General features: G+C 37.9%; 1 protein-coding gene across 2 annotated transcripts in view; it reads right to left on the reverse strand.

Moving 5' to 3' along the window:
* The window catches only part of KIZ (kizuna centrosomal protein), a 109,361-nt gene that overhangs the window by 34,279 nt on the left and 49,406 nt on the right, over window positions 1-25,676 (reverse strand). For both annotated transcript variants that reach the window (XM_006921548.3, XM_025039928.1), the window contains exons 7-9: window positions 16,458-16,571; window positions 9,712-9,853; window positions 194-359 (exon numbers count right to left, since the gene is read on the reverse strand). In XM_006921548.3, the coding sequence (XP_006921610.1) occupies window positions 194-359; window positions 9,712-9,853; window positions 16,458-16,571 (422 nt within the window). The remainder of the gene's footprint in view (window positions 1-193; window positions 360-9,711; window positions 9,854-16,457; window positions 16,572-25,676) is intronic.

The raw sequence follows: 25,676 nt of genomic DNA on the forward strand, positions 1-25,676 counted from the left end.
TTTCCTATTCTTGTTAGACTAAACAAAATTATATATTTATTGGAAGGGGCATAAAACAAATAACATATTATACATATTAAAATCAGAGGTATTCGCTAGTCCCCTTTATTTTATAGGTATACCTTGAGAAAGAGGGTGTCGCGTTGACTCTGAATGCATTTTTGCTGTGGATAGACCCTTTAACAATAGTTACCTTGTTCCCTTGTAAGAACACTGTTCAGCCACAGAGCAGGTTTTGCTTCCTTTATTCCACTATTGTCATTCAGAATAGATGGCAAGCTGCAAGATGATTCATTACTGTGAATAGCCGACCTATCCTCACACTCGTCTGTAAGGGTTCTTTTCAATAATGCTGTTGCCTATAGTGTTTAAAAGAAAGTACAAAGAAATAAAAACAAACTGTAGCTACATTCCCGTTGGTCTCAAAGACCCAGCCTTCAAATATAATTTTAGGTTAAGCTTTACTTAGGATTTAATTTGCTTCCTGACATTTAACAGAAATTAAAATGTCTTCAAGATAAAATAACGTCTGATTATTTTCCAGCAGAATTTAATTCTTTACAACAACTCACACCAGAAATAATATATTGAGGACTGAATCTTATGTAATACAAAACTGTTCTCCTACTTGTCAAGTATGTATATGAGATATGACCACTCCTGCTAATCTGGGCTGGTTTATCCAAGATTTTCTCTCTCATTGCATGAATCTTTTGGTTTGAATAAAGAAGTGATCTGAAAAAATGTGACCTCGTGGTATCCCTATCTTTCCACAAATAACCCCTGAACTTTCCCCAAAAGTTACAAAAAAAACCTTAGTGGTTGAGGAGGGGCCATTAAGCAAAAAAGGAACTGACTTTGTTCTAAACCATAAGAATAAAGATACTCTGAATTTTGCTGCTAAGTCCACTGAACTTGGGAAACTTACCTGTCACACTGCTTATCTGTTTTCAAAGAGCACTGAACTGTCTTACTCATATAACTTCAACTGGGTGGACAAAGATTTCATCACAGCTGACTTGAGAGGTAGTGAAAAAGTGGCAATTAACAGGACAGGTTAATAATACCCATGTCTCTTAATTTCCAGGTCAGCGCTCTTAAAAATATATTGGTAACAAGAGCAGAACAACCAATGATGACATCATCCTGCTGCCAGAATTACTACTTGGAAGTGGTGATTTCCCCAGGCAATTGGGAATAGAAACCTTGGTGGTGGTGTTGACCTTTATTGGTATTTGACAACAGTAGTAAAGCCAGGGCAGTGTCCAATCCAGCCTGTGGGAAATGGAGGTGAGACTCTATACATTCATATGAAGAGTGGAACTGGATAAAACCTGTCATTGTTAGTCCAAGAGTGAAGCAGTAACAACTTAATTATCTAGTGAATAAAGGGGAAAATAATAATCTTTCCTTGTAATTTACATGAAAGAAGGCAAAGATAATCTGAAAGGGAGAATCACTGAAGCAGAACATGGAAGATCTGGCCTTGCAAGTTTGTCTTTGAACATACAGGGCTATTGCCATCATCCCTGATATCCCTGCAAAGCTCCTGCCCTCTGCCTCCCCTAGAACTGGCTGGCCTCCTGGGTCCACGGTCTATCCTAGAGGCTAGAGCAGCCAATTTTAGGGGATTTAGGGAGTTCCAGTGTCCTTGGCCAAAGGACTTAGTGTCAAGTTAGCCCTGTAGCCAGAACCTGTGGTCCAATTCTATAGTAACCAGGAGCCTTTCTGTTATTTGTACAAAGTTGTTTCTGGATTTTATTCCAGTTGTGATATTTCTCTGTTGGGGTGATCTGCACAATATCCCTGTTTCTGCAGACTGGAGTTAAGTATAGAGTCCTGCCCTTGAAGCTCAGTCTGACTCTCACCATTGGCTGCCATAGAGCCTCAATCTCAGCTATCCACGTAGGCCACTGTTCTGCACTTGCTTCCAGAACCTGTGCAGGAAAAGAGGGGTGAAGAGTAGTACCAGCTCCTTCAACTGCCATCTCTCTACCATCACTGAGCTCTCTGGACCATCCTGGTGTGTCTCATTTCTAGATATCTACCCATCCTGATCTAGGCTGTCCCCACAGAGAATTAAGCTCCTATTCTCATGCCCAATAATCCTGGGTATATGAAAAGCATTTAACCCATTTCCCATTTTCCCTGGCAGTATTACTCACTGGCAGTATTTGTGGCTGCAGCATTTTACTGCAAGATAATTTGCAGATTACAATCCTAACCTTACCCCTAAAGTTTGCCACAAAATATTTCACTTTTATTATTACTTTTGCATAGTTCTAGTATATTGATGGTCTTTAGAAATAAATGACATTGTTCTATTTATAGCATTCTGGTTTTAGTAGTGATATTTCCATTTATAAAATATAGTAATTTTCGATCACTGAAAATGTCAAATTCTTGAAAACGTAGCATTCCTATGTGTAATGGTAACATCATTCTAGAAGTTAGCTGAAGATTCATTTGATGAATCCAATTTATGTATATGTTTCTGTTACGTTAGGATTAGAGACAAGTTCTGTTTAGAAATAACTCCAAGAATAGTTTTTATATTTCATTTTCACATTGAAAACCAGTCAGATTCAGCCTCAAAGAGCTTGTTTATGTAAAATTAAATTAACGCTGGCAGTGAGCAGCATTTTTTTTTCTAAACAGGAAATGGATTAAAATATGAACAAAAAGAATTGGCCCAAATTCTGTCATGAAAGCTATAATTTTCTCTTTCTGGGATTTAAAATAATCCAGACTTTCTGAAAGTACTTCAAATATTTATTTCTCCCTCATATTAATTACCTTATGCAATAGCTATAACTAATAATTTCTTGGCATGACTTCATAATAGCCACTGTCTTAACACACATTTTAAAAATAAAATTGTTAAAAGACTGTTGAAGCTTTCCATACTTTTTAATGTAGAATTTTCAGACAATGGAAAACTGTTTCGGATTGTCAATAACTCAGATAACTTATCACTAGTCTATCAATGATGACACATAATTTATGTTTTGCATATTCCTTTCATATTAGACCTTCTTTTGCTTTCGCTATGTTCTACCTGAGTTTCAAAGGAACACAGAATAAAATGCTATAACAATACTGCAAATGTCTTTCTAATAAGTCCTTGTATGCATGATAAGAATATCACCACAGCCAATAGTTCTACAAAAAGTAAAGTGGTGAGTATACTGTAGGTTTTCATTTATTTCATATATTTTATCCCACTTATCTTCACTACTCATTATTATGTCTCTAGAATTCCTCTTTTGTGATAAAGATGTTTATAAAGATTCATCTTTTAAGATAATTCTATAGTTAATTTCTCAAAGATGAATATTTGATATCTATATGAATTTTGATGAATAATCAAATTACAACATGAGAATGGTTAACTCTACTGAACCACAGAGCCAACAGAGAGAGCAGCAGATCTGCCTAATAGATCATCACCAGTCATAAAGGAGTCTACAATGTAAGTCCCTAACAAGCAGGGAATAATGAAAAGAAAGGACAGAAACAAAAGTCAGCCTCAGACAAGGAATGGTCATAAGGTTTCTAGTCACAAACAACTTCTGCAGAGTCAGGAAAAACATCTGTATTGTCTGCAGATCTTTTTGAAAGGTGTATTTCTAAGGAAGCCCCCAATCTGAAGGAGCTTGCAGTCTGAGACTGACAACACTAACTCACACCACCAATGGAACAAAAGCCCAAAGAAGAGTGAATGAGATGCTTTACACATCTCATGCTGGGTCTGAAAGCACTCTGCAAATTCGAGCTTTCTATCTGAAAAACGCTACCAGACAACAATTTTACTGATAGTGCTTATGAACAGACTGCACATCGGTTTCAATTTATCTGTTAGCTAATAAAGACTCATTTTGATTTCACACATTTGGAGGCCAGGAGGGAAGACTGGAGACTGTCTCACTGTTCTCAGCAGTCTGAAGCCTAACTCCAACACAACAAACTAGTCCCTCAGTTTTCTGCCTTCCCAAGAGCCAGCAGAAAAGACTCAGAAATTCAATGCTAAGGCACATACTATTTGCAAAATGATTCATGGTGATACTTCCAATATTTCAGATCTTACAGAAGATAAACTGTCCTATGAATTACACTTAGCAGGATACCTAGAATTATTGGCTCAATTCTACTAAGATTTTTCTCAAAGTTCAGTTTAAATATGGATCTTGCTAGGTCTAGAACCCTAAGACTCATGTAGGCTGACTCTTAATTTATATCCAGACACTTTTCAATTGTAATACTCAATTGCATAGATACATATTAATGGAAAAGACTTTGTATCCAAAACACCATTAAGAAAAATGAAAGGTAAGAATCAAACTGCTCAAAATATTGCAACAAGTTGTACAAATTTATACAAAAAGAGTTCTTACAAGTCAATAAGAAAAAATATATTACTAATCTAATAGAAACATGAGCAAAGAATATGAACTAGCAAATTATAAAAGAAATACAAATAGGTAGGGGAAAAGTTTGACCCCAATTGTAATATAAAGGTCAAAAGAACAACAAAAAAAAAATTGGATGTCATTTGCACTTTGCAATTTGGTTCACACACACAAAAAAAGTTGATAGTATCCGGTTTCATAAAGGGCTCTGAAAAATGATATTTTTACCCATCCATAGTAACTCTGATGACCCTTCCAGAGTGAGATCTGGCAGTGCATAGCAAATGCCTGAGAGATGCATGTACCCTTTGACCTAACAATTTTATATGTAGGAATTTATTCTAAGGAAATAGCATGGATATTTGTAAAAATTGAATTGCTCAGATGTTCTTTAAAACTTTTTACTAGAGGAAAAATTAAAAATAACTTGAACACTTAACAACAGGAGCCTGGTTAAAGAGACAGTGGAATATCTGTACAGGGGTCTCTGAGCAGCCATTTGAAATGATGTAGAATATGTGATGGTATGAAAGGAAGTCTCTTGTGACAGGTGAGGAAAAAAAGATACGTACACAAACAGTGCAACTCATGTCAATATATTAAATATTAAAAATCATATGCCACAGTGTCAAAAGGTTAAATATGGAGAATCAGATAACAGGTAATTTTCTTTTCTTTTTGTTTACCCTAACATTCTGAGTTTGTTTTTACCATACTAATTTTTTTAAGGAAAACGTATGCCAGTTCAAAAAAAATGGATTTCTGTGATGGGTGGTACAAACAAAAAGAAAGTGAATGTGAAAATGTTTAATAAAACTGAATTCCATTCTATGTGTAAATCAGTGCTAGTAGTGCAGACACAGAAAGGCCAGATAATTAAAAACCATGGATGACATTTCCCCCTAATACACATATTTAACTGACTCTTTCTCAAGAACCTCTTTCTTGTACACTGGAAGTAATTTTTCAGTGTTTAAAGAGAAATGAAAGCATCTCCACTTAAGTTATATTTAAGTTATAGGATGGGAAGGGAATTTTATCTATGTAGCATCAAAACAAAGAGAAATTACTCTTCTGAGCCAGCAAATGAGTATTCAAGAGATAAGAGCAAGAAACCAGCCCATCATTTAGGGAGAGATAAAGGAATTTCTGTGACCAGTCACATAAATATCTGGTGCATGTGTGGTAGGGGCACTGGGCAAACCTACTCTACCAGTGGCACCAGCAGGTGTCACTCTGCTTTGCCTGGAGAAGTTTCCTCCAGGGGGGAAACAGGTATCACTTAGGAGAAAAAGAGTATTAAGACACTTTATATTTTACTGAAGCACCCAATTCATTTTTTTCACATAATTACAAATTTTTCTGTTTTAAAGCATGCAGCTGAATTATGTAATTGCCTCACAGGTTATGTAGGTGCTGTGGATCTTATCTGGTGTCAAGGGGACATAATCCGAGTTTCCCGGCTTTAATGATGTATTTACTCAAGAGACAGATTGACTCCTGCTGACAGCAAGGGGACTCACAGGTAAACATCATTTACATGTGGCTGTTTAATTAGCCATTTACCCAAGAGATCAAAGTAAACATTTCCGAGCTTCATTAGACTCTTAACCAAGTAATTGCTAGTAGAGCTTTCTTAAATTTGGAAAATCTCTTACTTTTAAGAATTTTATCCAGAGAAATACTTAACCCATACTATTTACTAAATATATGTACTGTAAAAGGATGATGCATAAACCAAAACAGTCCTAGAACCCACACCCACAAAAGTATTTTGGACTAAAGCTCGCAAGGCTTGCCCTGCCCATGTCATCGATAATATTATTCTTCTGGACTGTGCATTTCTTCAGTCATAACCTAACAGTTTGTGAAACTGCTTGCTTACTTCCATCTTTAAGGATAGATTTTGTCTTAATTTACTGGTAATTTTTATGATTGTCACTAAGATCAGATCATGATGATTTAAAAAGAACAAAGCAGACTATCATTTGATTCCTAAGTTATTAGTTGAGCAGCCCCCTCATTAATAATGAAGTTATAATTTAAAAAATTACAAGTGAATTGGTTGTCTAGAACCTAGAACATGTTTTTAAATGTAAACAACCCCCCTTTTTGTTTATTTATTTTATTTATCATGGTGACATTGGTTAATGAAATTCAGTAAGTTTCAGTGTACAATTCAACAGTAAGGCATATAAATTGCATTGTATGTTCACCGCCCATAGTTAGATTTCTTTCTGTCACCACATATTTGACCACTTTTACCACATCTACCTCCCCCTCCTCCCTCTTAAAAAAAAAAATGATTAGATAGCAAAGGGCACTCAACCAAGACTTATATCACCCTTGACACAGATGAGATGTGATGTATTTGCACTCAATGTAAATGGAAAAACAATGTTGTTACAAAATAGCAATAAATTAAATGGACAATGAAACCTGAAAACAAAATCCTTTTTAAGATCTACGTTTATCAACAGATATGAAGTGGATCTAAAAAACACAGGTTCTGTTATTCCTAAAGAACGCTGTTATTTCTTAAAGAACATTCACACAAATGGTATCATATCTCAACCAAAACAAAACTGTATGTTATTTATTGAGTCACACACAATGCAGTAAAAATGAAAATGTATGCAGGAAGGATATACACAAGGTTATTTTTGAAAAGGAGCATGGGATCCTTGAGAGGCACACAAGGGCTGTATCTGCAGCTATAATAATTTATTACAGAAGGAAAGTGGGGAGGAAGGAGGCTAGAGGAGGAAGAGGAGAAGGAGAAAAGGAGCGGGGAGGAGAGAAAGAGTAGGAAAAGGGAGAGAAGGGGGATAAAAGGGGGAGAGAGAGAGAACATGACAGAAGGAAGGAAAAGGGAGAGAGGAAGTAGGAAGATGGAGAGAAGGAAATTGAGGATGAGGAGGTCTGAAACAAAATATGGTACGATGGTAACAATACATATGGATTTTGGTTGGTAGACATGGAATTGGTGGGTTCATTATATCACTTTATGTATGTATGTTTGATATACTTTAAAAAAGTCCTTCTACTCTCTTGTAATTTAAGTGGCCAAGGAAAGGGGGTGGGGTCTTGAGAAGGAGTAAAGGTGCTCTGAAAAGCTTAAGGGGCAATGGCAGAGGCTCTGAACCACACAGGGACACAGGTGTGTGACTTCGAGACAGAGGTGGCAAGGTCTGCCTCCAGGAGGCACACATGTAGAATCCTTGAACTATATGCATGATGAAAATAAAAAGTTAAGGCACAAAATGTTCAAAGTGATGAAAATCCAAGATCTACACCAAGATCACTCTACCCAGCAAAGCAATCATTTAGAATTGAAAGACAGATAAAGAGCTTCCCAGAAAAGAAAAAGCTAAAGCAGTGCATCACCACCAAGCCTACGGTATTACAGGAAATGTTGGAGGGACATCTTTAAGAAGAAAGAAATATGTATCAAAAATATGAATAAAGAATGGCAATAACTACATATCTATCGACAAGAACCTCAAATGAAAAGGAATTCAATGCTCCCATCAAAAGATAGGGTGGATGAATGGCTAAGAAAACAAGACCCTTATATAAGCTGCCTACAAGAGACTCACTTCAGATTAAAAGACACACACGGACGGAAAGTAAAGGGATGGAAAAAGACATTTCATGATGGACCTAGAGGGTACTGTGCTGAGTGGAGTGAGTCAGATAAAGACAAATGCCATATGATTTCATGTACAGATGGAATCTAAAGAACAAAATAAACAACAAAAAAACCAGAAACAACTCATTGATACAGAGAACATTTTGGGTTACCAGAGGGGAGGGGGATTGAGAGGGTAGGTGAAAAATGGGGAAGGGATTAAGAAGTACAAATGGATAGTTATAAAATATTCATGGAGGTATAAAGTATGGCATAAAAAATATAGTCAGTAATATCGTAATAATTATATATGGTGTTGTATGGGTACTATATTTACTGGGGTGATCAATTTGTGAGTTATATAGAAGTCTAATCACTATGTTGTACACCTGAAACTAATATAATATCGTATGCCAACTATAACTGAAAAATAAAAAATATTATTACAAAAGAAAAAGAAAAGTTAAAAAGGATCAAAGCCAGAAAACTCTATATTATGTATATGGATGAAAAAACATACTTTGAAATAAGACAAATTCATAAGACATTAAATTTAGGAGAAGATTAGGAGAAGACCATCTCTTTTACTATGGCATTTTTAGGTAATGACAAAAACTGTGATGGGAATGCTCTAAAAGTGGGCTTCTGGTTCCTCCCTTGTGCTTCCCTTGGAAATTTGCTCCATCAATTTCCATTTTCTGTTCAGCATCTTCATACTTTTCCTCTGTACCAGCTCCTAAGTCAGGCCTCTCCTTGTCTGTCTGAACCTCTGTGGGGCTCCCTCCTCTGTGGTCTCAATCTTAATCCGAGCAGATAAAATTCCCCAAGGCACTGCAGAATCTTATTATAGCCCTGCTTAAAAAACTCACGGCTTTCTCAAATCTAGTAAACTAAACACAAGCTCCCTAGCCTAGGCTGGACCCTGCACAATTGGGCCTGGCCTACCTTGGGCATTCTCACCCACCATCCACATTCTAGAGCCTATGCTTCAGCCACAGAAGATGACTCCAGCTCCGTTTCCTGGATACATGTTGGCTTTTCCAGTCTGTTCTTTGACTCATAACAGCTGTTCGCTGTTGCCCCACCCTGTCAAAATCCTGTCAGTCTTTTAAGGATCACCTCATGTCCCTCTGTTCCCTCCATAGCAAAGTTTGCCCTCATTCCTTCTCCAGATGTCTTGGCTCCCTTTTCTGAAGGGCCATATTCTTTGCCATTTTCTTATTACACTCATCCCACTATGCCTTTCCCCAGAATTGGGCCATATTTTATTTATCTCTTTTCCTCCAATGGATCTGGGCTGGTGCCTATCTACAGAAATGGATCAATACATATTTGTTGAATTGTCATGAATGACCAACCATACAGTATTTTTAAAGTACAGAGTAAAGAAAGAAAATCAGAATGCTACAAGAAAATGTGGAAAATGTGGAAAGTGTTGTGGTAGCTATGTTTAATCAGGTTGCCTCCAGGACCTGAATTAACTTTATGTGAGGAGGCAAGATTCATATACAATATGCAAAAGGCCTAAGATCAGAAAGTTAAACCACAAAAACTCACTTATTACTTAATATTTTTAAAAAATATGTTAATCATTGTTAAGAATGTAACAATTTCCTCAAATCAGTATCTCGTACATCTTGAAACTATTTTTAAAAAACGACCGACCCTTACCTTCTGGTCCATGTTTCTGAGTGGGAAAACTTCGGACAGCTTAGCTATCTCTTCTTTAGTAGAATTATCATGTTCTTTCAAGGTGACAACACATTGACCCAATTGTGCCCTCATTAAGCCTGAGGCTGGTGCTTGTTCAGATCTATAAAACAGAAACAGGAGACACATTAGAGATTTGTAAGACTGGTTACTTATGAGAGTCCCACATTTTTAAAGCCCCATTATCAAGTTAGTAAAAGATAGGTTATCTAGAAAAGCCTGGAACCCAATTTATTATGGACTAAAGAAATTTCTAGAGTCCAGGTCTCTTTTTTTAAAAACTTTTATTTTATTTTTGTTTTGCTTTCATCGCTAGATGAGTGTTCCAAACTTTGACTACATAGTGGAACCACCTGTGAAGCTCTGTAAATTCTAAGTGGCTGGTGCCATCCCCACAGAGTCTAGTAAAATTAGTCTATGGTATGGCCCAGCCACCACAATTTTTTAAGGCTCACAGAATGTTCTAATGTGAGGCCATAGTTTCAAATCACTGCATAGAAGACCAGGCTCCTCTTAAATGTGGTTAACAAAGATAGATCACATTTCTATCTTAACAATAGCTTATCCTTGTTATATTCTTACTATGGTCTACTTACAATTTTTTAAAAATTAATATATTATTAATAAAATTAAATATACTTAGGAAATAGTTTAAAAAATTAATATACTTAGGAATAAGTTAAAAAATAAGCCTATATTGCTGCCTAGGCTATCGTGTTTAGATACTAAAAGGAACCAGGGCCCCTTAGAGAAATTCCCTATTCCAGGTCTGGGGCAGGAAAGGCACAAGATGAGCCTAAAACACATTGTCAAACCAGAAAGGAAGGAAATCACCAAAGACTACTGAGTCACGTCAAAAGCCTCAGGGGCTATCTTGGAGGGGCTCCCACTGGCCAAAGATTGGGCAATTTGAGCACCAAAAAGAATAATGATTGCAATGGACTGATACAAATAATATATAAAAATCCACAACTTCTTTTTAAAAAATAAATAATAAAAATAAATTTTAAAAATTAAAAAAAAAATGCAGCTTTAAAAAGGAGAAATGTGATCACATGCTACTACATGGATGACTCTTAAGGACATTATGCTAAGTGAAATAAATTTGTCACAAAAATTAATATGTGATTCCACTTACATAAGGTACCTAGAGTACTGAAATTCACAGAAAGAGAAAGCAGAATAGTGATTGCCAGGGTCTGAAGGAAGGAGAAATGCAGAGTTGTTAAATGGTATAGATAAGAGTTTCAGTTTTCTAAGATGCAAAAGTTCTGGACATTGGTTGCACAACAATGTGAATGTACTTAACACTACTGAACTTTACATTTAACAGTGGTTAAGATGATAAATTTTATGTGGTAATGTTTTACCACATAAAAATGTGGTAATGTTTTACCATAACTAAAAAATATAAACAAACCTTTGGAGGCTGCTAGAGCAATAATTCGTTATTTTGAAAATTGGTAAGTAAAAGGATGGAATCGCACATTTATCCTGCCTTTGTGGAAAAATAATGCATTTCGGAGTTACCAAGTAGTTGACGGGGAAAGTTCTCCCAACTAATAAATGCAGAAGAAATGAATAAATCAGAATAGTGACTATGTAGAAAGTGCAAATTAATCAAAGCATCTAAGAAATGATCATAATTTTGTGACTGTACCCAGGAAATTTTATATTAGAGGTATCAGTCTGCCCATGCTCGAAGCCACAGATTAGTACTACAAACAATGGGATGACCCGACATCATATGCTGCCTGAGGAAGTGTAATAAGAAGTACAAGCATAGCCTATGATATCATCTTGCCAAATTAACTGGTGTGGTATATCATCTTATATCTGGATGTAACCACCAGTTTACAGATAATATCATTTGGATCCTGATTTAAACAAAGCAAATATAAAAAGACTTTTTTGAGATAATCAAGGGAAACTGACAAGGACTAGGTGTTAGATAAAGAAAAGTTAAACAGTAATGTATTAAATCCTTTTATGTTAGAGATATAAGTATTTGTGAGTCTTCGTGAGTGAAATATGTTGTCTGTTTTAAACTACTCAAGGAAAAAAGTGTGAGTGAAGGTACATGGGAGTTCATTATACTGTTATAACTGCTTTTGTGAATATTTAAAAATTTTCAAATTAAAAAGTTTTTTAAAAGTATACTTAAAGTCTGCAATTTACTTGGAAATGCATATAATAAGAGATTGAGATGGATAGATGGAAGGATGGAGAGACTAAATAGACTAAAACAATGTCGAAGGTAGAATCTAGTTGGTGGATATGGATGCTCACTGTACATAAAGTTCCTTTTACTTTCCTGTCTGCTTGAAAATTTTCATAATACATTTTTAGGGGGGAAAAAAGTAAGTCTAAGTACAATTCAGAACCTTCTTTAATAAATCTTAATTGTTATAACCTTTATCTGATCTATTAACTCCAGTTTTTCCCAATACTTGAATGAAGTGCAGTGCATCACTAGAATCCCTGAACTTATTTAAAACTTTCTCAGAATAATTCTAAGGTTTCTGACTGGTTTGGTAGAAACGACTTCAGCAATTTGCCTCTCTTGGTTCCGTCCAGACCTCACTGATGTCATAATGCCATTCAATTCCTTTGTTCTGATTCTATGTAAATAAATTTATAGTTGCATCTGTATTTTATTTCACAATAGAAAATGTACTCACAGGCCACCAGCATATTCTAGTCTATTCAGCTGGTATATTTTTCATAATGAGTAAATCAACTGTGTTTCTGGCCCGAAAGCATGCTTAGCTAGATGAAATTAAACTTAAAAATAGGTTGAATTAGGATGAATTAGTTAAATTAGTTGGGATGGATTAATGATCAGAGCCCAGCCTTTTTGGTGACTCTGCACATGATTTCTGCAGAGGCAAAGCCAAGACAAGACTCCGGTTACTAATATATCCTCCAACTGTAACCATCCTTTGGGTCCTGGCATGAAAGAACTAGTGAAGGTTTTCTATAATTATTATACATATTTAACAAAAAAGATAGAACCCATTAATTGACTTGAATGGGTTCAAACAGCAAATGAACTATCAAAGAAGGTATAGCGTCTAGAACTTACAACTTCTGAACAGCTAAGCCAACACCTAAAACACAAAACGAGGCTTCCTTGCAGATTTTTTTCAGGACAGATTGGGCAAGGAATGCAAGAGCCATGGCCATCTTTGCATGGAGTCTTGGTTCTATGTAAACCCACCAAATCAGAAAATTTGCAAAGCACTACAGAGGACTTAAAGGAATTTTTTCTCTTTTGTCACTTTGCATTGGAAAATTTATACTATTAGTGTCACATAGAAAAAAAACGAAGTTTGATGTCAGCTAAATTATATATTTCTCTAATTAAAAATATAATAAAAGAATAGGGATCACTTTGTAAATCATATAAACGCCTAACCACTATGCTGTACACCTGAAACTAATACTGAATGTCAACTTTAATTGAAAAAATAAAACTTAAAAAATATATAATGAAAGAATAGACTTTAGTTGATAATTAATTTCATATACTTGGAATGGCTGCTAATCAGAAAACTGCAATTTAAACAAATGTACCAGAATTTCCTAACTACAACTGCTTTACAATAGATTTGCAATTTGACCAAAGTTTTAAATGTATACAAAGTAACAAGTACCCTGAATTTTTATTCTGAACATAAGCAGAATACATATTATACTCAAAACAATATAAAGCTGACTCAGTTTTTCAGCCTGAGTTTGAAAGCACAACAGGGCAATTGTATCTGAAAGTAACCACTAACAGAGACAATTAGATGCACCTGGAAAAAAAATAAAATAATGGGTAGTCTGATTAGAGTTTTCATATAAGATAAAACTTATTAAGTAATCATTTTTATGTTAAAATGTTTTCCAGAAGACAGCAAATTTTTATCAATTATCCCAAATGATATGAATCATATTTTAATAATTGATAATTGTCTAAAATGACTGTCCTTCAAATAAGAATAAACCTTTCATATGAAGATCATTGAACACTTAATCCTTGATATAATAAAAATCAATAATGATGATAGGAATTTTTTTTCTTTTTTCTAAGATGCTTCATTTTGTGAGCAGGAATTCAGAAGTCTTCACAATATCTTTTAGTACATACTAGCTATGGGACAGATGTTCATGTTACAGATGAGATTAAAGAGACAGATATTGACTGCCATGGGTTGCTCAGGGGCACAAGCAGGGCCACTGCCACATCAAACATGGCTCTAAACAGGCTTTTACGAGTTCGTAACCTATTAAAGCCTTCCCACTCTTCCTGGCTTAGAGTTCTCTGACATGAGGGTCATTAACAATTAAGGTATAAAAGTAGATCATTCTCTCCAAATCTGTGTTTCTGAAATGGTTTATCAAATTGACAAGTGGACTGCTTTGGTCCAGAGGAGACCGCAAAGCAGACAGGAATATTTCATTTACGTGAGTGCAGAGCAATAACTCCTGGGGGCTGAGGGGCACAGGGCGTGCCTAGATCAAGGAGAACATAGGGCAGCCTGATGCCATGATTAAAAGCCTTTAGAAAGAATTTGTATTTAAAGACCTGACTGCTCATCTCTCAAAGGTCGTATAAACACTCGGCACTTTTTCCGAGGCAAGAGAGTGAACCAGCAACAATCAGTGTGCATTAATCAGCATCCCCAGTCACACATAGGGCAATTCTAATTGTAAAAGAAGAAAACATTGACCTTAGTAACCATTCTTGACTTCTTTATTTGGCTTTAAAAAATGATTGTGGTAAAGAAACAGTCTTGAAAGCTCTAGATATTAATTTTAAAATTTGTGTTGGTCATAAACAAGGATCATTTCTTATGGAAGGCTGATTTATATATAACTGTAGATCAATAGTCATATAAAATGCAATGGAAATGGAATGGAAATCAATGCTTTATTATGCATGTTGAGAAACTATAACAAACTTTAGTCTAGTAGATGTAGATATATCTTATCCACAATCAGAGTTTGGCAGCCCAGGTTAAGAGAGTCACACAATGAATCATTTAGTCTAACAAGTTTTCACAGAGAATTATAAATGCATATATGCTTTCTAGGTCACATACCACAACTGTGGTTTATGTGAAATAGTATATCAACAGATACAAAAGGCACTAAGAAAGAAACAGGGGTCTGAGTAAAGAACCGTACAACACATAGTTACCAAAAAAAAAAATCTTTCCCAGAGCTTCTCCCACCACCTTGTAAAACAGAATTTTTATTTCACATGATAAAAAACATAAAAGAGGATTTTCTTGCATTGACCTTTACTGCTTTAAGTTGAAAAGCTAATGACCACGAAGGTCATTTCTAGCATTTTCCATAGTTTGGAGATCGCTAGTACAGATGCAGAAGGTACTGTAAACATATTCATGAGTTGCAAACCTCATCTTGTAGTCTGTGAAATGGAACCATATGATTAGCCAAGTTTCTTGTGACAAGGTCATTGTAGAGATCATTATTCTGACTTCTCCTTATTCCTTGATGGGATCTAATATCCACTAGACTTAAGCTGAACTCAAGTCTAGAGAAAATCATGTTTCCTTTCTATTTATATCATTAACATGAAACAGCCTACGTGGCACATTAAAGGTAGAGAAAATGACATTGAATGTAAGATAACTAGACCGAAAGCCCCAAAAGGGGTCCTTTCAGATGGGCTTTCACAGATACTCATCCTGTGATCAGGCTTGAGTAATAATTTGTTCTCTCCTAGTAAATGGTAGGGGTGTATTTTAATAAGAGGAAATATAGTTAGTCCTTAAAATAAAAATCAGGGTTAGGACACTGGTAACATTCATGCAACGTGAATTACGCACTTACCAGGTGACAGCACTGAACAAACCATTACACGTATTACACATTTATGATTTTATAAACTCAATAAGTTGCTCAGATGCCACAAAGCTTCTGAGGCCATGGAAAGAAACTCAGATTGCCTAAAAGTAGAGGATATGGAATAGATTTCTGACTGACTTAGGAAGAATGTACAACAATCATGGTTCATATGCTAACTATCCTGCAAATAAATGCCTCTCTCGTTGCAGCTTTATGGTCATTTAAGACATATCCTCTGAGTGGTGGCTCTCAAACTTGAGGGAACAGAGTTCCCTTAAGGGCTCATTAAAAGCCAGATGGCTGGGCCCCACACCCCAGATTCCTGATTCAGTGGATCCTGGGTAGGGCCTGAGAAGGTGTGCTTCTAGCAAGCTCCTGGATCTTACTGATGCTGCTGGTGCAGGTAACATTCTTGTAGAACAGTATCTGTATCTTCTAGATTGGGAGCCTGTTATCACTAGCATGACCTTGGAAATTTAGGAATACATCTAGGGTTTGGAACTGCCAAGGACATCCTTCCAGGTGGTGGCTATACTGGGTTATATGCTTGGTTGTTCTCCAAGGCATGCTAAAGGCTACCTGTGTTCCTTCCTGCTAAGTAAGCCCTTAAAACTTTGCTATAAGCAGGGGCTGAATGGATATATCCAGTTAACAATTAGAAACAAATATATTTACAAAGAAGTAGATGGTGAAGTCCATAAAAATGTTAAACCAATGACTACGAGTGTCTACCCCAGTGCTGATCATGTGGGCTAGTGTTTTGCAACTCTGCAACCCTTTTCCTGGAAGAATTTGGGAACAAGTACAGCCACCTCACCACAGTGGCAGTTTTACCATAGTAATACCTGACTTGTTTTTCTTTGCCGCCACTCCCAGGTGAGAGTCTCGGAAGCTGGTGAAGGACAGCTGCTCCACAGTCTTCAAGGTCTTCTTTCAGAATGTCACTGTGATTATAGAGCCTATAAAAGAAAACAGGTGCTGCATGAGATGTTTATTTAAGCACAAACGGCCAGCTTCTAGAATCTATGGTGGTTCTTCGTGGTTTATTGAAATATATCTGTAATATAATCTAGACATAAAAATGCAAAAACTAGACTATCTCTCAACAAAGATGTAAAACAGGGAAGTTTGAAAAACTTGTTTGTATGTATGTGGCAGTTTTAAAACCATCAGAGAAAGTAACTTTTAACCCTTTGAAGACTTAGTGATGTTCAAATCCACAGCTGTGCAATCTCATTCCACATTGTGATAGGAATGCTAGATAATCTTAACAGCAGAAAAGGCTAATTTTATATTGTCAATCATAACAAAGTGAGATCTCCATGACTCATATAAAATTTACTTAAATTGTCACTGCTAAGAAATTGAAAACTGCTAGCTGAAGTATATATAGGTTACATATTTTATTTCTGAATGTAGAAAAAATGACTATTATTTCTTCATTTAGATCCCACTGTAATAACACTTTTGTTATTCTTAGTAAGAACAAGAAGGTATGGAAAGAGGGATTTAGCTTTCATTATCTATTTCCAGTCTATTGAGAGACTTATAAATCTTATAATTTAGCCACTGTTTTAGGTTAGGTTTATCATGGTATCATAGTAGCCTCTAAAGAATTTGGTTACTAACTTCCTTTTAAAAAATGTCCATTTGGGGAAAAGAATGATTTTAAAAAGCTATGGAAGAAGATACCAAAGATAAAATAGTATTACATCTTTTAAGGAGCTGATCGTGTATGAAGCTGGGAATATTCAACACATAAAAAGAAAATAAAACAACTTATAAAGCAATATGTTAACTAGCAAAGTATTACTAATTTGTACTATAGTTGGTTAAATTACTGGATCTATTTAATGGCCATGTGCCTCATATCACAAGGACGAAATAGACACACTCTGTCCATCTACTTGAGGGTGAGTGACAAGGCAGGCTCAGGCCCACCCCTACTCTGAAGCAGGCTTTTACCCTAGGCAGGAAATATAGTTCAAGCCCTGTTCTGGACTCTGGGCCACTCTGTCAGTGCTCTAGCTCCTTGCTAAGTCTTACACTCGTGCTTAAACTCTAAGCCTGGGTTCTTAGTCTCTGGGCTAGATCCTGTGTTGGGTCCTTCCTTTACTCCTGAGCTCTACTGCCCTGAACCTTCCAGACTCCTGGCCTCTGTGACTTACAGTACCTGTGAATACCTCTTTTTCTCAGGCAAAATCTGGGTCCTAATTCTTTTTGGAAGGCTTTATCTTGTTACCACTCAACTCACAGAATAATAGCCTGTCCTTAAGAAGAGAAAGATAAGCCAGCCTGAGGTGAGCCAATTTCAGAGCAGTAAAGGAGAACTCATAATTAATAGGAAGACAATCAGGAATTATGAGGAGGTAGAGAAACTGAGAGCTCTGTGTTGCCAGGGGCTTGACTAAGGAGGAGGAATTTGGGCAGACAGGATTTAGACAGAGGGGGAGATATTTCAAGCTAAGGAGCAGCTCAGGCAAAAGTGACAGGAAATGCCAGAGGAAGAGGGGAGTGGGGACTAGCAAGGGGCTAAGTCTGGCCAGGTGAGGGATTCTGTTAGTGGTTATAAGATAGTAATGGGAAATAAAATTGATATGGAGCTCTAGTGAGAAAACAGCAATACACCTTGTGGATTTCTGAGCCATGCTGGTACCTTGAAAGCAGTGTTTTTGAGAGGGCTGGCCTAGCAGCTGTGCGCGGATGGAATTGGTGAGGAAAGAGACCCGAGATGCTAAGACCAGCCAGGAGACTGGTGATGCTCTATATGATAGAAGAAGAATGTGTAAGTATGAGAACAGTGGTGGGGTGGCAGAGGAGAAACAGTCATTCCAGGTGCAGCAGCCAGGGAGGACTCAGTGCCTATGGCTGGTGGGGTGAGGATACAGAAAGCTGGGGCATGTGCCTCCCTCAGATGGCCAGTAACCCTAGCCTCCCACTGTGGAGACCGTGTCTCAGTAACGCTAGATCTTCCTAGTTTTTAAGAGAAGCCGGAAATCCACAATGACAAGTTTTATTTTTATATGATATCTCCCAAATTTAAAAATGTGACAACTAATTCAAAAGAAGGTTAAATACCATGCTTGACAAACAATGTCCATCTGCTGGTTTAGGTCTCCAGCTTAGACCTTTAGTCTTACATCCTGACCTGGTAGTATATACACCCGGTCTTGGTGTTTTTGTACCTCCTCTAAAACATTAGTACAACAGTGGAACTTAGTAGACACTTGCTAATGCTGGTGTACCAAGGTGAGGTGGGGTAGCGTGTTATAGTGAGAGCAGCCTCCCTCCGGGGAGGAGTAGTTTATCTCTGCTATTCTTAGGAACGATGGTAAGAGAAAGCAGACTGAGTTTTAGTAGTTTTATTATTGTTTATAGACAATGCACCCCTTGTTGCCTAAATCTACATCTCCTTTCACCACCACCACCAAAAGTATCGGGGGCATGCCAGTGCTCAGTAATACCTGATGGTCCAGGCAGGACAAATGCCAGATAACCTTTGTTTTTTTCCTATCTGACCAATCCAAACATAAGGCTTACTTAGACTAGCTCATCTTACACTTTTTCTAGGAGCTTCTCTGACTACCTCATTCACAGGATTTTTCCTATCCCTGAAATCCTTTAGCACAATATAGACAGCATCCTATCTGTACTGTTCTAGTTATGTCTGCCTAGTCTTCTCAACAAGACCAAAAGCTTGTTTAGAACAGCAATCAGACTTCTGAATTTTTACTTTAAGTTCCATATAGTACTCAGCACAATGCTGAAGACACACTTAACAACACTACATGTTGAATGACAGGCCAAGATTTAAACCTAGATTAGAAAAAGTCATGACATACCTATTTTTACAGTCTGTTTTTGTACGTGAGTATTACTCCAGTCCAGGGCTTCCAGGGGTGGCAACAAGTGACCAAGAAGGTGGCCACAAGCATCGTCTGCACAAAGCTTATGGTCTACTCTAGATTAAGTCAGAATCTTGTCTGGTGAAAATGAGACAGGATAGGGAGTGCAGGGATACTCCCTCCCCCTCCAGGATAGGCTCTGGAAAATTTTTCTTCTTCAGATTTCTCCCTGTTTTAGACCTGGCAGGCGGGGAGGGGTGGTCCACGGGGCAAGAATAAGCCCAAATTGGTCTTTTCCAGCCTGGACGCCATCTTTGGCTAAGGCATGACCTTGGCTAATTATATCATTATAATCTCAGCCACATTGCGAATACCACAGCTCCCATCATGTCCCTGACGCCACCATGACAGTTCTGGAAACACCACATGCGGAAGAAAAGCAGGAACCCAAGCTCCCCGCCTACTGGGTGGCAACACAGAGGCTACCTCAGCACTAGGTTTTCCCAGGCTCTGCCTCCAGGGAAAACAAAAAAAGTTCAAAACCCAGTCATCTTGTGCTCTCTCTTTCTCTCGAGTAAGCCTGCACCCCACTCGAGTATGTACTTTCGCTTTAATAAATCTTAAGCTTTCCTGCTTGCTGTTTGCCTTGACCTGGGATTCTTTCTTGCAGAACAGGACAAGAATCTGGTCACTGGACCCCCACGCTCTCCAGCTGTTTATCTTATCCTTAAATTCTTTCATGTGGAACAAGACGAGAACCTTTCCAGCAACAAAAAGATGAGCCAATCTGTGCTAAGAATTTCTAAGAGTTATCCCCCCACGTGATATCAGACTTGACTTTACAAAATATCCATCAATCCTTTGCTGAAAATAACTTCGTTAAATAATTCACACACTGTATAGAGCTAACAATTAGACTATTATAGAAACACTAATTATTTTAGAATTCAAAACCTCAATTTCTTTCATGTCTTCTATTTGCATTACTACCAAAATAATTCCAGCTGGGGGACATTAGTCTGCCAAGCCCAGGCCCAGTCTTTCCTGGGAGTGTATGGACTGGCCTGGCACCAACACGCTGGGCTCTACCATCAGTTTGTTCTCTGTAAAGTCCAACAAGAGGATAAACCTGCTGGATGACAAATAATCGCTAGAAACACAAATGATACTTTAAAGACATATTGTATTTTACCTAATAACAGTTAAAGCATACAATAAATACATTTTGAGGGGCTAAATTTTAAAGTAATTGCTTTCTCGCTTCATTTTCATCTTTCAGTCACAAAGAATTTAGAAGATAATTTAAAAGAAAACAACTCTGCTCCGGGCTAATGGTTTTTTGTTTTTTGTTTTTTTTGTTTTAATGAGTTAGAAAAGTTGCTATGCTTTTTCTTTCAATATCACAAACAGAATTATTTCTTGGCAAAAATAACCCTGTATAAGGGCTACAGAAAATAAACTTTTCCTTAACTCTACCAGATAACTTTCACAAATTCCTGTGCATGTTATCTTTTGGGGGACTTAGAATTTATGTGTTACAGTTGTACTACTATATATAAGTTGGACTTTCAGGTTTTATTATCTCTAGGGCAGGACTCCAATTCTGGGGCTGCAGACCAGTACCGTCTGTGGCCTGTTAGGAACTGGGCTGTACAGCAAGAGGTGAGCGGTTGGAGAGTAAAGCTTCATTTGTATTTGCAGCCGCTCCCCAAGACTAGCATCACCGCCTCAGCTCCACCTCAGATCATCAGGTATTAGATTCTCAAAGAAGCACCAATCCCTGGTGCCAAAAAAGATTGGGGACCGCTGCTCTAGGGGACAACAGTCTCAAAATGGTGTAATCGCTGACAATAAATATTAATATGTTTGCTTACATAATTTACATAATTTAATGTTACTTTCAAAATGTTTTATAAAATACGTTTACTGTATTTTTAATGAGATTGAAGAATCAAAGTGCTATAGTTGGTCACATCCACAACAAAGTTTTATGGAAGAAATTGTATTTCAGAACGAGCAAAAAAAGAGGCATCATTTGTAGAGGTAGTCCATAAGTGGTGAGCCTGTTATTTAGGAAGAACCCATATAGCGAGAGGTGGGAAAGGGGCAAAGTAAACCACCTTTGTTTCCAATTCCAGTGCCTGCAGAGACACTGGCCCTAAAACTCCACTTCTTTCCCCTCTAGGGTTTGACCCTACCTGCATTCCAAAATACAAGAAGGCTTTGCTCTTTAAACCAAGAACACATGGTCTAGATAGGCAATATTATTTTTAAAACTACCACTTTATCAAATTCTAGTTCTGTTTTTTTACATTTAATTCCCAAGAAAATTTGTTGATTACAATTAATAACATTTAACCTCTTAAGACCCATGAAGGTTCTTAAGTTTAAGCAGAAGTAACAGAATGCGTTCATGTACCAAATACTCAAAGACCACAACTGCTACAAAATATAATTAGGGAACCAGGGGGGCTGTTGTCAGTCAAAACCAAGAAGTTAATTCAATTTGTGTAGCTTATTGGTCATCCTAAAGCAATTTAACACCTTCACCATAAGAGAAAACTCCAGTGACCTCCCACCCACAGGTACACAAATACAATTGAGAAACAGAGAGGTCTGCAGAAGCTCTACCTCCATAAAGATGCAAATTAAGATTTAAACAGTGTAACAATTGGCTGGAGCTAATCCTTTTACAGAGGTGTAAACGGCTATTGAGAACTGAATTCCAGGCTGCTAACTTTTGTTAAAGAGCTTACAGACAAATTTCACCCAAGAGCAATGCCACGTCAACAAGTTTGAGGACAACTGATATAATAGTTTCAAAAAGCCAATGCAATATATTTCGGTTTGATATCAAATTCCTGACCATAAATCCAAACATGTAAATATAAACTGCATCAAGAATTAGTGCCCCGGGAAAATAAACTGGAAGCGACTATCTCAAGCCTGACATCCGATGCCTGGAACAGCTGTATGTGTGGCCACAGTGAAGTTTGTATATGGGTTTTGTTTGCCACACAAAACAGTTGTAGAAAGGACAAACACATACATAGTTAAATAGTATTTTTCTTTTAATGGGCTGTCTTACAAAAACCTATGTTTTGGTGGCTACCTCAGTCCCCATTGTGCAGCCCCGTGGGTGGTCTCTTCCAGGGGGCCACTTGAAGGAAGCACAATGCCAAAAAGGAGGGAAGGAGGAGACCACGACACAAAGGCCAACAGAGCAGGGCGGTCTGCAGCAGGCAGCAGACCAGGGGTCAGCAAACAACTCTCCTTCTCTTTACCCAGGAAACAGTGTGATTAAGCTGACAGCTTGAATTATGAGCTACATTTTGTAGGGTACCGTCCGTGTTAAGGTCCTCTTTATTGTAGCAGAGGCTGCACAAGCAAAACTCTTTTCCCCCTACTTTGGCCTCAAAACAGACCTCATCATTCTGTTCCATTTTAATTCTCAGAACTACTCCGTCTCCTATAGCACTGCTCCGCCCCCGCCCCGCCATGAGGTGCTGGAAGGCTTGAGAAAATTTATAATAGGTATTTCCCTCCACCCCTACATAGAGATAACCAGTCTGAACCCATAACGAGTTTTATTTAGTAGCCAAGAACCATTAGTGATAGCTGTAGACACGCTTTATGAAATGGGTAAGTGCTCTCAATCTGTTTTCTCTTTGATAGTTCTATGGATCTCAAACTTAACAACTGGATGGATAAAAATCCTCCTTGCTGGGAAGGTGAAGACTGGAAAGACTTACTCCTGCTCCCTGGATTTCTTTTAAGTCAGCACTTACATGCTACCAGAGGAGGGTTATCTACTGGCTGTGCTCTCTAATCTGAGGGGCCAGTCACCTAAAATGACCTGGCTTTAAATATCTGTTGCAAAAAAGAACATGGAGGGTAAATGTCCTATCATACAACTTTATACCTTTCAAAAATGTAATACAATCAGGCCCTGCATTTTGGAAAAGTTATCATAATCAGTTCTATAATTAAACTGTAAGAAGTTACTTTTGGGTATTTGACACTGTCAGGATAGAATCATCTTTGCTGGGGCTTAATGACAGAAGACCATAAAACAAAACGTTAGACTTTTGCTGTGCTGTTACATGTCTGTCTGTCTGTCTCCATATGTATGTATATGTGTGTCTGTAAGAGAAGAAACAAGGAGGTTCGAACTGCGCTGGCAAGAGTTACACTATGTGAGGGAATCCAGATACAGAAGAAACCACAGGGTATAGTAAGATGGGCTTATTAGGGCTCAGGCAATGTTCAGACCCTGAAATAAGTTAGTATGTCACTTCTCTGGGATAAGTGAGTCTCCTTAGAGGCCAATTAACTCTTATGAATGAAAATGGGGTTCAGTGCAGTCAACCGTCACTGAAGGGGAATCCAGACAAATAAGGCAGATGCCTCCCTGCATTCTGACTCAGTGTTCAGGGTCCACCTCCATGATGACAATGAAATGAGAGCAGAAGCACCCAGGGAGGGCACCTGTAAGAAAGGAACTGAACACTTGGCTATTAATGTTTGCCTCCTGCTGTATGAGTATGGTAGATGTCAAATACTGTAGGACTGCTGAAAAGATGGTACTCGGCCTTTCAGAGGGTCAATTACTGTATTAAAATGAAGAAGCTGAAACAATTTATTATTCAAATGCTCATTCACCAAGAAGCTGCAAAAAAGATGCCAAAGACAAAAAGAAACAAGAAAGTGAATGATAACAAATTATTGTGAAAAAATAAATGGATTAACTATAAAGGAAAGGTAGGCAATATGCAAACGAGAAAATAATAAAACACTAACTGGCCCTCTTGGGTGGGCCCTGGGAACCAGGTGAAAAGGATTCTCTTGTTAGCATCAGAGTTCAGGGTGAGTACACTTTTACTGAAGCTGGACCAGGTAGCTGCTCATGTGCTGGGATGAAGAGATGAGGAAAATACGCTTGTAATCCTTGGATGTGTCCCCTTGGCCTGCAGGGGTGCTATACTCTGCCACATGAGCCACTCTTTTGGTTGGAGTAACCACTAGTTTGTAGACATGAGTCATGGTAACTTGTTTCCAAGGCCTTTGCTTACACTGCACCCCTCCTCTGCAATCTGGAATGGCTAATCTCCTTCAACCAATCGTCATGGCTATTCTGATTTATCTACTACTGTGTAACAAGCTAACCCAAATTTAGTGGTATAAAACAACCACCAACAACTTTTTAAGCTGTTGGCTTCTGTGGGCAGGAATATGGACAGAGCACAATGCAGGTGATTTGTCTCTGCTCCATGATGTCTGGGCCTCAGCCTGAACATCTAGGGGTGATCTGGAATGTGGGGACTGAAATTGTTTGGAGGCTTCTACACTAGCATCTCACAGGGGCCTGGGCTGGGATGATTTCCAGCTCAGCTGGGCCTACTGACTATAACACCAACACGTGGCCTCTTTCTGAGGCCAGTTTGCTACTAGCCTTATTTTCTTGGAAGCCTGGCCATGTTCTGGTCTTTCCTATCTTATTTTGGTCTTAAACAACCAGGGCTTGACTCCCAGTCTCCTCTCCAATCTATGAAACCAAGGGTAAACTTGTTTCACTGAAGAGTAAACGACTTTTAAATTTCAGATTTGTAGTGAAAGAGGTCGAGTTTTGCCACACCCCTAGGATTTGGCCTGACTGCTGGTTCCCTCTGGGTAAAGGTGTAGGTCTGCTGCGTTCTTTCACTAACCTCCCATATTCTTTACTCCCCCTCCACCTTCCCCCTTTTCCTTCTCCCCTCTCTCCCTTGCCTCCCCCTACATCTGTTGTTTGGCAAGCGGAGTGCTGGGGTAGGGCACCTTAACACTCCACTGGGAGATCTTCCCCAAAATCTTGTAATCAAAAATTTAAAAAATTCTAGGAAATCAGTGACAGTATTGTCTTTCATTTTCTTTTTTAAATCTCCCAAATTTCCTTACTGAAAGAGAGAAAGAGAAAGAATGAGAACTAGGAAAGCAAACCAAAAACTCATCTTTAATATCTATTACAAAATTAGGTGACAAAATAAGAGAGGGACAAACTACTGATAGCAACTGAACCCCCATTATAACTGCTCAGTTGTGCAGAAGGAAGTGGAGGGACAGTAGAAGAACATATGATGTTCCTGAGAAGGCAAGGACCTCCACATCATCGAGGGTGTAGCAGCAGCCCATCTGGAAGGGGGGTCTGCAGGTCCATTTCAATGGTGAGAACAAAAGGATTGC

Source organism: Pteropus alecto, unplaced genomic scaffold, assembly GCF_000325575.1.
Source record: "Pteropus alecto unplaced genomic scaffold, ASM32557v1 scaffold45, whole genome shotgun sequence".
Classification (NCBI taxonomy): Eukaryota; Metazoa; Chordata; class Mammalia; order Chiroptera; family Pteropodidae; genus Pteropus; species Pteropus alecto.